The sequence below is a fragment of the Sciurus vulgaris genome, assembly GCF_902686455.1.
Source record: "Sciurus vulgaris genome assembly, chromosome: 1".
Lineage (NCBI taxonomy): Eukaryota > Metazoa > Chordata > Mammalia > Rodentia > Sciuridae > Sciurus > Sciurus vulgaris.
The window spans coordinates 72,050,430-72,066,025 of NC_136461.1; the positions used below are offsets into that span (position 1 = coordinate 72,050,430).

A 15,596-nucleotide genomic window follows, 5' to 3' on the forward strand; every position below is an offset into this window, starting at 1 on the left:
CGTATAGTCTTCTGGCCTACCTAATTTCAGATAATAAAAACAAAAGATTTATCAATTTTTTTCCTCTGCTGTCTTTAAGATTTTACACCAGTATGATTATGGTATGTACAGTACTTTAATTTTATTCAAATCCTGGTTGAGGTTCTCTGCATTATGCTCTTATTGTTACTGGGATTAACAGATATGTGTCCTATATTCCTACAAAATGTACATGGGTATCTACTGAGTTTTGCATAATGTTTTTTTTTTGGTGAGGTATAATAGATATATCCATTTTTTAATTTATTTACCATTGAATAAACCTTTTTTTAAAATTCTGTTCATTATATTTATTTTGGCAATGCTAGCTGGGTAGCAGCCAAAGTGAAATTAAACCAATGTGGGCATCAGGTTGCAAAATAGTTTGGCAACCTTTGCAAAATGACTTCTTAAGTATTAAAGTTTTTTTTTTTTTTTTTTCCTAAATTAAAGAACTGATTTTTCTGGGGGAAAAATCTACACAAATACTGTTAAGTTTGTGGATCTTATATTAATGTATGGCTCATTTGGTACATTACTGTTAATGTTTTAAAAACAACCCAGATGGAGAAATACTTTTAAAATGAAGGGAGATTTTATAAATGAACATGTATGTAAAATAACAAGTGACATTTTATTTTCTGTATTTATACAAACATTTTCCAGGAAAAGAGTTCCTCAGAGCATTATTTCAAAAGATGCTTTTGGTAAAAGGTGTCTTCCCCCCCCAATACATGACAGTAGAATGTATTTTGACATATTATACATACGTGAAGTACAACCCATTCCAGTTAGGATCCCATTCCTGTGGGTGTACATAATTTGGAGTTACACTGGTCATGTATTTATATATGAACAAAGGAAAGTTATATCCAATTCATGCTACTGTCTTCCCCATTCCTGTTCCCTTTCCCTTCCCTTCATTCCCCCTTGTCTAATCCAGTGAACTTCTATTCTTCCTCTTCCTACCTTCCCTTGTTGTGGGTTAGCATCCACATAAAAGAGAGAACATCTGGCCTTTGGTTTTTTGGGGACTGGCTTATTTCACTTAGCATGATGTTCTCTAGTTCCATCCATTTACTGGTAAATGCCATAATTTCATTCTTTATGGCTGAGTAATATTCCATTGTGTATATATACCATATTTTCCTTATCCATTCACCTATTGAAGGGTACCTAGATTGGTTCCACAGCTTTGCTATTGTGAATTGAGCTGCTATAAGCACTGATGTGGTTATGTCACTGTAGTATGCTGATTTTAAGTCCTTTGGGTGTAGGCCGAGGAGTGGGATAAATGGTGGTTCCATTTGAAGTTTTCTGAGGAATCTCCATACTGCTTTCCAGAGTGGTTGCATCAATTTGCAGTCCCACCAGCAATTTATGAGTAAACCATTTTCCCCACATCCTTGCCAACATTTATTATTAGTTGTGTTCTTGATAATTGCCATTTTGACTGGAGTGAGATGGAATCTCAGATAGTTTTAATTTACATTTCTCTAGAAATATGAATGGTCAAAAGGTGTCTTGAAGACAGTTTGAGTATAACCCACTTTACTTCCTCTTGAAGACATATCGCACATACAGAAATTCTGCAGTACAATTGCTTGTGTGTGTGTGTGTGTGTGTGTGTGTGTGTTGTGTTCCTGTTTAGTGTTGCTTAATTCATTGTTTCCCAAACTAAACTAACCAAAGAATTTTCTTTTCACATAAATTAATGTTTCATGAAAATCACTGGAAATTGTTGTCTTATATCTATAAAGTTCATGAGGAATCTGAAATATAGGACATGATTATAATATATACATAGAAAAACTTATTTTAGTATTTTTCTTAATATTCTGAACTTTTTTTTAATCATGCATGCACATCAATATCAGCTGAGGAAATAGCCATTCCTAAAGAAAGCCAGACTGTAAAATATCACATTGGAAATTCTGAGTTACCAGGATCATTGGAAGATTCAAATGATTATTTTACCAACAAAAAAAGGTGATTAGTACAGATGCTGATATCACATGTTATAATTTAAACTATAAGAAAAAAAAATGTGATGTCCAGACTATTATAAAAACTTTTAATTAGAACAAAGATATGATTGAAATTAGTCATCTTTAATTATAATTACCTTGATTCTGATATTTATTGTTATATACTAACATTCCTCTCCAGTATAATGAAGGATAATTTATTACTTAAATTTATTGATGTTGTGATCTTTTTGTCATCAGGGACAATTGATGTCAGAAAATTTTCTGTTTGCTTTTATTAGAACTACTACTTCTACCTCTCTTAAATTCTTAGTTACAGATAAACTAATCAATGTATTTGAGTATACTGGTATCATTTCATTAAAAATTATAATACTTAGACAACAGTTTCGCTTGTAGTCTTGAAATTTTGACAAGGGTTTTTATTCAGAAAAGAACTATAAACAAAATATATTTCTAAAATTTCCAGTTATTTTACTTTGTCATAGACATTGGATTATGATTTAAATTTAGCTATGGTATAATGCAATATGATAATATGATTTTCTTAACTCATACTAAATGTAGTTTATGTCGATAAATTGAGATTTGGAAAAAAATATGGTAATAACTTCAGGCTTACTTTTTGTTTTTTTAAAGTGATGTGATCTTAATACATTGTCCCAGCTGATACTAAATTCCTGGGCTTAAGTGATCCTCTTGCTTCAACCTCCCAAGTAGCTGGGACTACAGGAGCACACCACCCACCCAGTTTTCAGGCTGATTTAAAAATTTTAAGGTTATGGTTAGGTTTACAGAACACCAAATAAAATATATAAAATATTTTATATTTTATGAAATATGAAATGAATATGAAAGTTAATATTCATGGAATCATATTTTAATATCACTTTCAAATCTGTCCTTTTAAGTCAGTTTCTTTGGAAAAATGAAGAAGATACAACCACCAGTAGAAGACAGGACAGTCAGGTATGATTTTAAAACTGCAGCATTATATCATAATATTAATATATACAGAAATTGAAATTATACTGCAGATTAAGACAAAAAGTATATTTTTCTAATATCAGTGTTATGGATGGTAGTCCAGCTATTTCTTCTGCTTTTGTAAGTGAAGAAACAATATGCCCAAATGAGAGAGGGGATAAATTAGGTTATCCACCAAAGCCTCTTTGGGTTATCATCTCAAATGTTATTACTAGTTTTTTTTTCATGTGTAAATCAAGATGTATTTATTTTCATTATTTTTTTTTAAACTGCAACATTTCTTGTACAATCCCTGGAACTGTAAAATATCTATTCTTTTAATTTACAGAATGAAGGGAAGTATTTTAAATGTCAAAACATACATGCTGAATGTGACTGAGTATATAAGTGCCAAAAATCTGAAAAGTTTATGAAAAATTGTTTAATCACATAAGGTGCATTTACTTATGAATTCAGTTTGAGGGAATGTTATTAATATTTATGAAATATCTGAAAAGTATTACAGAAAAAACTTACAGCAAAATTTTTATACAAACCATCTAAAATTTAGGTTCAAAATTCAAATGATGCCTTATACTGTGAAAGGCAGTTTGATCATTAAATTTGTTTGTGTTCCAGTTTAAGATACTTCATACATAATAGGTATTTAATGCTCTAGAAAAATTAAGGCAAAATAAAACAAAACTAAGTAATTTAGTAAACATCTGAAGTTAAGGAAAAAGTTTTCCATTAATATTGAAAGTGTGCTTCCTTCAGTTTTCTTCATAATTCCTTCAGTCTTGTTTCTGGGGGAAACAAGACTTCCATTTCAAAAACTTCAGGCCATCCTTCATATTTATTTGTATCCTTATGGTTCTTTATGTGTTGTTCAAAAGAACTTTTTGTCTTAAATGCCCTTCCTACCACAGAAGACCCAGTTGTCTCTAAAACCAAGATTAGTAATAGATATGCTTCTCAATTCAGCAATGAGCCACCATGCCTCATCATTGAGTTTGGTTGCTCCAACATCTTTGTTCCCATTAAGACTATTGTTCCATCTTGTATGACCTTCAGAAACTCAAATGGTGCCTCATCTTCTCCCCACTTGTCAAAATACTTGACTGTCTAATGCTTCTCCTATTTTCCCATTTGCCAAGACAATGTTGATCCCTCTTCTAACATTATTCTTCACACCACTCATCAAACTAAGAGATTTCCTAAATTTGTATCTATTTTTATTTCACGTACTTGAGAAATAACATAAAATGTCAGTTAAAACATTGCCATGGCTACTTTCAACTTTGCAGCACCTGCTACCCTCAAGTTTACTTTTTCCATCTATGAAATTTTTCATTAAACATACACCTTTATTTAACAAAAATAGGAGCAATTTGAAGAGAATCATGATATCTCAATGTACAGAGTAAAGTTGGAGTTGAGGTTCAGTTTTTCCTCAGATATCCAGTTCTTCTCCCATCATTTGTTAAGACTTTATTTTTTCACTCAAAAATCAATTGACCATTAGAGGTCTTAGACAATTTCTGGTCTCCTTTTCTTCTCAGTGATCTTTTTTCGATCTTACACTAGTACTACACCATTTTCATTATGGAGGCTTCAGAGTAGTTTTTTGTTATGACATAGCATAAGACTTCCATATGAATTGACTTCTTGCTTTCAGCCTAGTTCTGGTGATGGCCTCAAAGATAGTAAGTTCAGTAATGAAAAAGTCATTCCAGGGGAGCTAGCCTAGAACCTGCTCCTTCAGTCTTTCTGTTGCACTTAATTTCCTTTATAAAATTCCTTCCTACTTAAACTTGTACTGAACTGATTTAGTGTTTGATACAGAAAGTGAAGTATGAGCAACAAACTCTTAAAAGTTAGAATCTCAAACAAAATAATTATAAAATGTTGCTAATTTATGCTAGTGGAAATTTAGAATATTATTGGGAATAGATTAAGACCAGGAATTAAGGACTAGAACTGTAGATTGATTCAGTTTTAATAGTATGGATACATTCATCAGAAATTCTAAATTTAATATGCTAGCTTCAGCAGTTGTGAGTGGTAAAAAATATTTTGCTAAATTGACAAACAGGTTGACAAGAACCTGGACTATATGAGGACTATGCTAAATAAATTTAGAATGCTAGAAATTTATTGGTAAAAAGGAAAGCAAGAAATCCAAAGATGTCGAGATAGCAACTGGTTTTCGTATACCCCCCCTCATCCTTTTAATTAAATGTTAAGGAATATATTGGATTGGCAAGCCCAGCATTCTTGACAAAACCCTACAGTAGCTGTTTTATGTGGCCTGAAATGAAGATAGGAATGCCTGCCTTGGTTTCCTTAGAGATGACAGGATTTAAGTGGCAGAAGTTAATTTATAGCATTTTACTATACAATAGAAAGCTGTACCAGAGTGACTATAAGGATGTTTGATTAAGAAATCCTTAAGAATAAAGTTGCAAGGTGTCCCTAAGTTTAAGTGATCATGGTGTCCCTCAGACTCAAATGGGCAAGTGCATCAGTAACCATGAATTATGGGTGTAACCATGAATTATTTGGTTTTATCAAAATAAAACAATTACTTTGTTTTATTGATTTACCGTACTTTAACCAGTTTACATACTTAGAACACCTTGAGTGAAAGAGAGGCCAGGTATCCTTCTGGAAAGACTCTGTAACCCAGCCACAAGTAAAAATGGACTGTAAATTTTCTCCTTTACCTGCCTTAAAGAGATCAGAGGCTATTACCAGAGTAACTGAATTGGGGAAAAGCAAGTACCCAGACTTTTGGGGATTAGTGAACAATGGTTTTGATTTGATTAAACTACCTGGGACCTAAATACCTTTGTTTTCCACCAATTGAATGGAGGTATAAAGGAGTCAGATAATAAAGTTTGACTAAATCCATCTTATGGTATGCCAAAATGGTTTGCACATTCTCCTTATAGTTGTTTCCTAGATTCCTGAATGCATACTTTAAAAGGACTTAGCAACTGACAGAATCCCTATAATGCCTCTCTGACCTTTGAAGTATGGGCAATAAGGAACTTAAGATAGGGCCAAGTAAAGTGTTATGGAACTGCCTATTCCTTACCAAAATAACAAATCAAAGTACTATCAGACTCCCAGAGGAATTGCAGAGTCTTGCACCATAATCAAAGCTTGAAAATAGTAGGGAGGGTAATTCCTATCATAGCCACATTCAACTCACCTGGTTATCTATGTGTAAAAGATTGATGGCTCTTAGACACCAGGAAGTGACAGTTGTAGCTACTACTCTTTATTAGAACAAATTATCACAGCCTCATTCTCCTGTTTTGTCACTCTGGATCTGGAAAATGCTTTGTTCTCCATCCCAATTAACAGAGAAAACCATAAGTAGTCTTCTTTCAACAAGTAGAAACAGAAGGATACCTTCATAATTTTGCAAGGCTGTCTGTCAATCTAGTTCATAAGGAATTTGATCCCCTCTGGACCTGGTGAGCAGCAAATAACAAGTACTCTAGATATCTTAGGTGAGAAAATGTTTAGAACGTGGATATAGGTCTCAAAAAATTCAGGAGCTCAAAGAACAAAAGATGGCAGATTAGAGGAAGACTACATTTCTAGTTGCTTTGTGGCTAGGAATTCAAGCAATGGGAGAACTGCTTCTCGGAGAGGTAGGTGAAAGAGGAATTTCACTAAATTTAATACTGAACAGAGTTTCTTAGAGACTCATAAATTCAAAATTTCACTAAATTTAATACTGAACAGTTTCTTAGAGACTCATAAATTCAGGTGCATTGAACAAAGAACAAGAAAGACTACATTGGAGCCAAGCCAGTTGCTGCAGTGGCAATGGCATCAGCAGTGGCAGTGGTGCTTGTTTACCACAGAATGAAGAGATAACACACAGAGAAAAACACCACAAATAATTTGGCACAGAAAAACTATAGATTAGAAAAGCAGCCTAAATTTAGCTGAGCCAGAGGTTGTACAGCAAACTGGTGTTTGAAAAGTGCTCTATATTTCTCAACTGGCCATTGGAGAGCTGAGGCAGGAACCATTTTGGGGAGGCCATGCTGTAGCTTGTTGCTGTGGAGCCTGGAAGAGCATAGCCAGCATTGATTGAGAAATCACCACAGACATCACGGAAATTCAGAGGATCATTATGGGCTATTTTGAAAACTTATACTCCAATAAATTGGAAAACCTAGAAGAAATGATACATTTCTAAACATACATGACCTGTCAAAATTGAATCAAGAGGACATGGAAAATCTAAACAGACCAATAACTAGCAATGAGATAGAAGCAGTATCTTCCAACAAAGAAAAACCCAGGACCAGATGGATTCTCACCTGAAGTCTACCAGAACTTTAAAGAATTAATGTCAATGCTCCTCAAATTATTCCATGAAATAGAAAGGAATAAAACACTTCCAAATTCATTCTATGAAGCAAGTATCATACTCATACCAAAATCAGATAAGGACATATCATGGAAAGAAAACTATTGACCAATATCCCTGATGACCTTAAATGCAAAAATCCTTAATAAATATTAGCAAATTATATTAAGCAACCTATTAAGAAGATTGTACATCATAACTAAGTTAATTTTATTGCAAGAATACAAGAATGGTTGAACATACACAAATCAGTAATTCATCACATAAATAGAATTAAGGACAAAAATCACTTGATTATCTCAATAGATGCAGAGAAAGCTTTTGACAAAATTCAGCACCAATTCATGATAAAAACACTGAAGAAACTAGGGATAGAAGGAACCTATCTCCAACATCATAAAGGCTATATATGAAAAACCCAAAGCCAACATCATAGTGAGTGGGGATAAAATGAAAGTATTCTCTATTAATAGGATGTCCACTTCTATTTAATATAGTCCTATTTAATATATTAATAATATAGTCCTATATTAATAATATAGACTATTATAATATATAAATATATATTAATATATAAATATATATTTATATATAAATATATATTAATATAATTTAATATAGTCGTGGTTAGAATTTTCTAACCAGAACAATTATGAAAAAGGAGGAAATAAAAGGGTTAGCAATAGGAAAGGAAGCACTCAAATTGTTACTGTTTGGAGATATATGATCCTATATTTAGGTACCACCAAAAGACTGCTAGAATTAATAAATTCAGCAAAATAGCAGGTTACAAAATCAACATACAAAAATCAGCAGCTTTCCTATATACCAATAGTAAATCTGCTGACAAGGAAATTAGGAAAACAATCCCATTCACAATAGCCTCAAACACACACACATACAAGAAATAAACCTAACCAAAGCAGTAAAAAAAAAAAAAATCTCTACAATGAAAACTGTACAACATTGAAAAATCTTGGCCACACCTTCGTGGGGAGGGAGTAGGTAACCCTCAGAGGCACTGGCTGGCTGGAAATAGACGCTAGAAAAGCAGTATTAAGAAATAAGAGACACAGAAAAAATATTTTTTGAAGCAGAAGCCCAACGGGTGTAAGAGACTTGATGGATGCATCTGCTCCTAACAAAGAGAAAGGCCCCACAAATATTTTATTTATAGGAAACATACCAAAGGAATTTATGGTGAGGAGAGGGGCTTTTCAAGGTAAACACAAAGCAAGAAGCTGTGGGGAAATTGGCTTAATTGGGGACTTCACACACAGTAATTCTTCCTCCTTCAGGCAGCTGGTGCCACAAGACTAGTTGGAGCACTGGTATCTCTCTCCATCTCTAGGAAGTTGTGTTTGAACCTAGGGCTGCTCAACCCAATAAACTCGGAGATATCACAGAATTCTCCCTGAACAGGATGTTTGCCAAAGCAACAGAGCAATTTCAGATTGGTGAAATTGCACCAAGAGTTCTCCAAAGGGCCTACCTCCACTTTAGAGTTCACTCAACAGGCCCACAGTTGTCATGATTTCCCACAGAAAAAGAAACTGAAGAAGACACAAGAAGATGGAAAAACCTCCCATGTTCATGGATAGGCAGAATATTTTCATGACCATACTACCAAAAGCAATATACAGATTCACTGCAATCCCCATCAAAATATCAGTGATGTTCTTCACAGAACCAGGAAAAAAAAAAAAAAAAAACAAAAAACCCTAAACTTCATTTGGAATAATGAAAGACCCAAAATAATCAAACCAATTGTAAGCCAAAAAAGTAATGCTGGAGGCATTGCAATACTTGACTCAAATTATACTACAGAGCTATAATAACAAAAACTATATGGTAGTGACATAAAAACAGTAGAGAGACCAATGGTACAGCATGGAAGACACAAACATACCACACATCTACAGTCCTTAACAAAGGTGCCAAAAACACATTGGAGAAAAGACAGCCTTTTTAACAAATGGTACTGGGAGAACTGGTTATCCATATGTAAAAGAATGAAACTAGATTCTTACCTCTCACTCTGCACAAAAATCAACTCAAAATGGATCAAAGCCCTAGGAATTAGAACAGAAACTACAACTCCTAGAAGAAAATATAGGGTCAACACTCTTAACATATAGGCATAGGCAATGACTTTTTCAATAAGAACCCCTAAATCTTTGCTAGTTACTCAGCTGTCCAAGGATTAATATTCAAAATATATAAAGAACACAGAAAACTTAACACCAACAAAACAAATAGCCCAATTAATAAATGGGCAAGTGAATTAAACAGACATTTCTCAAAAAAAAAAAAAAAAATGGCTAACAAATATATGAAAAAATGGTCAACATCATTAGCAATTAAGGAAATGCAAATCAATACTACCTTGTGATTTTATCTCCCTCCAGTTGGAATGGAGCCATCAAAAATACAAACAATATAAATGCTGGAGAGGATATGGAGAAAGAGGAGCACTTTACACTCTTGGTGGAACTATAAATTAGTACAACCACTAATTGTATGAAGTTTCTTCAAAAAACTAGGCATGGAATCACCATATGGTATTTATCCTAAAGAATTAAAAGTCATCATACTATATGGATACATGCATATTCATGTTTATAGCAGCACAACTCACAATAGCCATTCTATGGAACCAGCCTAGGTATCCATCAGTGGATGAATAGATAAAGAAAATGTGGTATATATACACAGTGGAGTTTTTTTCAGCCACAAGAATAAAATTGTATCATTTGCAGGGAAGTGGATAGAACTTAAGACCATTATGTTAAGTTAAATAAGCCAAAGTCAGAAGGTCAAGGGTCCTGTGTTTTCTTTCATATGTGGAAATTAGAGAGAAAAAGGGAAAAAAAGGTGGTGGGGGAGAATCTCATAAAAATTGAAGGGAGATCAGTAAAGGAGAGAAAAGGGACCAGGGAGAGTGAGGAGAGCAGGGAAAGGACAAATACTGGGGAATGACATTGGCCAAAGTATATTGTTATATTGCATACATGTGTGAAGATGTAACAACAAATTCCACCATTAGGTACAACTATAATGCACCAATAAAAATTAGGGAAAAAATTTCAGGATCTTACCAATATTTTGAAGTTTCTGAATGTCCATGAGTGGAGACTTGTTGAGCCATCTCCTTTAACGTGAAAGCAGGTTTTTGTACTTTGCCCAGGTACCATTGACAATGAGACAAAACACTTAGTAATCACTTTTGGAATTTGAAGAGAAATTTGCTGTATTTGAATGTGCTGCTTTAATCTTTTTTTCTTTTTCTTTTTTTAACTATAATTTTGAAGATGGCAGACTGAGTAAGACCCAAATAAGATAAGACTTGCAAGGTGATCCAAGATACCTTGCAAGCAATATTGTCACTTGTGTTTTAATGTCCAGTCCAGTGATACTAGATACATAGTAGATTGGAATGTGGAATGAAGTCAGCACAAATCTGTGACAATCACAGCTCAGATCCCCTGGGTTTTGGAGCAAAGGCATGTCATCAGTAAATAATTTTATTTCTGATGAATATTTGTATTGTTTCCAGCTTGTACTGATTATCAACAGTACACACATGGGAGGAATATATGTATGTCTAGAATTTTGGGAAATGCCTATCTATAGCAATTAAATCATGCCAAATTTTGTTCCAAAATTATTGTACAAATTTACACTCTCACTAGGAATCCAAGAGATTTTCTGTTTCTCTACATCCTCAATCTAACTCATGCTGTCTTCACTAAAATTATGGGCAATTTGGTGGGCACTTAATTCTGTTTCACTGTGGTTTACATTTCTCTGATTATCCATGAATTTGATCATCTTTTTATATTTTATTGACCCCATTTTGATAACTTCAGATGAGCTATTCAAGTATTTCTATTGGGTTCTCTGCCATTCAGGAGACAGGCAGTTTTAAATATACTGTAGGAGTTTTGAATATACTCTAGAAGATAGCCCTTTGCTACTTACCTGTGTTGTAAGTATCTCCTTTCATACTTTGTGGCTTGTCTGTGGTCTCCTTTGCTGATATTTGATGTTCTTACTTATTATTTCCACATTCTGTTTTAGACTGAGAACAATATGTTAGAATTAAATATCCTTGCATTTCTTGTGGTTTCTAAAAAGTTACTCGCATGTACTATTACTTTTCATTATGAAATAATATATCACTAATGTGTTTTTTGGCCTGAATTCTTCTTTATTGAATATTGAGATTCTTTGCTTTCTTTTTGTATTTGTTTGCTATATTCTCATTCCTCACCCTCCTTTTTTCAGCCTTTCTGAATCACTTTGTTTTGTCTCTCGTATGTATATTCCTAAGTTAGATTTTACTTTGTGAACCATCTAAAAATCTTTATTTAGATGAATTATATCCATTTAAGTTATTGATAGGACTGATGTGTTCGGTCTTAGATGTCATTTTGTTTTATGTTATAGTTATTTTGTCACGTTTGCTTTTTTATTTTTCCTTCTGGCATTTAAGAAGTTTTGAATTTTCACTCTAGTGTTTACCTTTATACTGGTATTCTTGGTATTTCATTTTTTCTTTTTAAAAATTTATGCTTCTGCTTTTGACTTATTACCTCTAAAATTATGCTCTGACTCCTACTTAATATATTTGGGGTAATCAAAAGACTTGCTCTACTTTTACCTTTTTTCCTTCCTTCACATTTATTTTTAGTTGTGTTGTTTCCACTTTAAGAATGTTACATTGTTGTACTATTCTTATAGTCTAATCTCCTCACCTTTCCTGTTGTTTTCAGTTTTCATTCTTTTTAAAAAATAAAAAAAAAATTATTTGTAGATAGGTAGACACAATACCTTAATTTTATTTATTTATTTTTATGTGGTGCTGAGGATCAAACCCAGTGCCTCACACATGCCAGGCAAATGCTCTACCACTGAGCTACAATTGCAGCCTCTCATTAAAAAAAAAAAAATTTATAGTGTTTATTGATATCTGCAAATGCTTGATCAATTTTATTTAATATATGTTGGTAACATCAACTTTTTCTGTACTTCCAGGTTTTTTTCATTTTGATTTTAGCCCTCAATTTTTATGAAATTTCCTTCATAAGCAACTCTCTGGATCCTGAATTACTTTGTGGATGCTCATGTTTATTTGTGCTTGATTTTTCTGTTACAATAGTAACAGGTATTCTTAGGAAGTGAGTGGTGACCTATTTTGTTTCTTAGATCAGGAGCACCCTCTTCTGCTGTTATAGTGAAATGCAGTTCTTTCTTTTTTGATAAATGAGGCTTTTGGGGGACGGGGTCTGGTTTTGATTTTTTCTTGTTTATTTTTTATTCTTTTATACTAACTTAATTCAATGGAGTGTTTATCTTTGATATTTTCTTTTTTCTCTTACCAACCAATCCCCCAAGAGACACCTCTCCCATCCAAAGCATTTTCCTCTCTCTCAGAAATTGTCTTCCCATGATTACCACTTCTAGCCTCCTACATTTTTTAGGCCCTTTTTTTTGTACCTTCATAGGAAGTACTGTGATCTACCAGGTTATCTCCTTGTTCTCAGTACTTCTCCACTCCAGTGAGATGCTCCTTCCTGACCTAACCATGGTTGACATTTCCCATGTTATCTATGTGTAGTACTCCCTGTAGAAAATCTACATCTGACTCTGCTCATCTGTGAGCTCCTGCCCACACTCTACTTTAGGGTTCTTATTTACCCACTTACATGTAAATTGAAGAATTCTGTGTTCCATGCGATAGGCATAAGTTATGGGAGTTTTTTTTTTTTTTTTTTTTTTTTTTTTTTTTTTGCTTTTCTTAGGTTAGTTGGAAATATGTACAGAGAAATTCTAATTTAGGTAGTTTCCTTTATCCTGTGGGATAACTTAAGTTCTATAACAATGAAATAAAATAAGCTACAAAAAGAATAAAACAAAAAGGAGTTAGAGCTTGAAGTTAAAAATAGAAAATAGGGTTGGGGTTGTGGCTCAGTGGTAGAGTACCTGCTTAGCACGTGGGAGGCGCTGGGTTCGATGATCCTCAGCACCACATAAAAATAAGTAAATAAAATAAAGATATTGTGTCCATCTATAATTGAAAAATATTTCTTAAAAAGTAGAAACTAATGAGAATTAAAAATCTAGCAGAACTGATAAAAATTCAAAATCTATATAAAGTAGTAGTGGGAGAAATGTCAACTTGGAATAGCTTGGGGCAGTTTATCAAAAAGGGTAGAAACATGAAAATTAGGAAAGATGAAAGCAATATAAGCACAAACACAAAAGAGATGTGGTATATGATAATAAAATGTAAAATTCTATGCTAAAGTTTGAAAACATGACAGAATCACTGATTTTCTAAGCAAATATCAAAATTGACTCAAGATAAAAAAATCAATAGCTATCTTATAAAACTTATGTCAAGTAACTGAGGTCAGAAATCTTGGAAATGTTTGGAAAGAAAAATAATGGATTCTTTTTTAAAAAATTTGTTTGAATGCCTGGATATAATGTTTGTAAAATAATGGAATGGAGAGACTGGAGCCTGAGTGAGAATGTGGGAGTTCGTCACTGTATAAAAAAGGTATTGCTGGTGAGTGCTACCTTGTACTTAGAAACAAATGGAAAAAGAGTGTGTACCCTACAAGATTTTATTGACTTTCATGTTTGCTTAAAGACAGGTGAAAAGGATCGAATCACCCTGCCAGATCTCACTGATTTTCCTTCATTTCCTTGTCCACCTGTTCTTTCTTCAGGAGTAACTGATATATCTCTATTAAAGATCGAGAGTAAGTACTGTAACATCACAAGTATAGATAATTCTGTGAAGTAAAGTTAAATATGTTAAAGGAGAGTTGTTTAATGGGTACAGAGTTTCAGACTGTAAAGGTACAAGAGTTCTGGAGATGGACAATGGTGATAGTTGCACAACAGTGTGGATACATGTACTTAAGGTCACTGATCTGTACACTTAAAAATGGTTCAAATAGTAAATTTTATTATGTATTTACTATAGTAAAAGTGAAATTATATGAATGCTGTATTTCAGTCACTGATGAACTCTAAAATATATTTTTTCCACATAAGATAAAATAACTTTGGGTCTAAGATAAATTTTACCAAAAGAATTAAACCAAAAAATATAAACATACTATTTGAGTTTTACCTAGTTCCTACAAATACCTACATATAAATGCAAAAGAGATACACTGTTTTATAAATCTACTCTTAGAAATCAAAAAGATTCTTCCACACTCTCCAGAATGGTAAATGTCAACATGAAAAGCAAGAGTTTGGGGTAAAATTTATTCTTGCTGTTTTAGACTCCATATTTTATGACATGAGCAATCTTTTAGCTTTTTGGCATTGATGAATATGGGTTACAATTTCTTTAGGAGAAAAGATTATTGAACAAATGAAACAAGTAAAGGAAGAAAGAAGATATCTGGAAAGAATTAGAGATGAACTAATAAAAAAAGTTGAAAAGCTATTTGATCAAAGCAAAGTGAAACGATATCATGGTAAAGTTTATTATTTAAATTTTATAACTATAAAGAAAACAAGCCTTAAAGAATTGATACTTTTAGGATAAAAGAGTATTTACTGTTTTAGGGAAGGGAAGTCCTAGGGACTGAATTAGAGCAACTTATATTCCATACTTGTATAATTATGTCAAAATGAACTGTAATACTATATATAACTAAAATGAACTAATAAAAAATTTAAAAATTAAAAAAGAAAAAATATTTACCATTTTGCTGATATATTTAAAGTGGTACACAATTGAGATGATTTCAATATAGAAAACAAAAATCATTCAGCTCATACAATAAATGAATTTGGGTTTTATAAATTTTTTATAACTGAAGTTCATTTATTTATTCATTCTTCTATTCATTTATTAAATAAGTACTTATTAAGTGCCTTACTGAATCTAGCCACTGTTCTAGGGACTGAGGAGACACTAATAGACAGATACTATCTTTTCCCTACCATTTTAGGTCTCATGGTCCAGTGGGGAGTAAGTTAAGCATTAATGATACATTCCTGATAAATGAATTACAAAATTCTATGGATAGGAGTACAAAGAAAGAACACCTAAATCAGATGGAAGAAATCAAGGGAGGCTTCCAGGAACTTATAGAGTTGCTAGTATCTGAAGTGTTTCTTAGCTTCAGGTCTTCAGGTATACTTTTCCCTCTGCCAGTCACTTCTTTTTTTCCTACCTTTTCCTCCTACTCTCTTTT

The 15,596-nt window shown here is 33.0% G+C and overlaps 1 protein-coding gene and 1 pseudogene across 2 annotated transcripts in view; one reads left to right on the forward strand and one right to left on the reverse strand.

Moving 5' to 3' along the window:
• SPATA1 (spermatogenesis associated 1) overlaps positions 1–15,596 on the forward strand; it is a 40,818-nt gene that overhangs the window by 17,284 nt on the left and 7,938 nt on the right. Inside the window, 4 exon segments of the mRNA XM_079140147.1 lie at positions 1,896–2,007; positions 2,918–2,975; positions 14,027–14,138; positions 14,745–14,870. Coding sequence (XP_078996273.1) covers positions 1,896–2,007; positions 2,918–2,975; positions 14,027–14,138; positions 14,745–14,870 — 408 coding nt within the window.
• Positions 3,603–6,502, reverse strand: LOC306661203 (protein FAM3C-like; annotated as a pseudogene). Its single transcript has one exon. The product of its transcript is annotated as a protein FAM3C-like (transcript).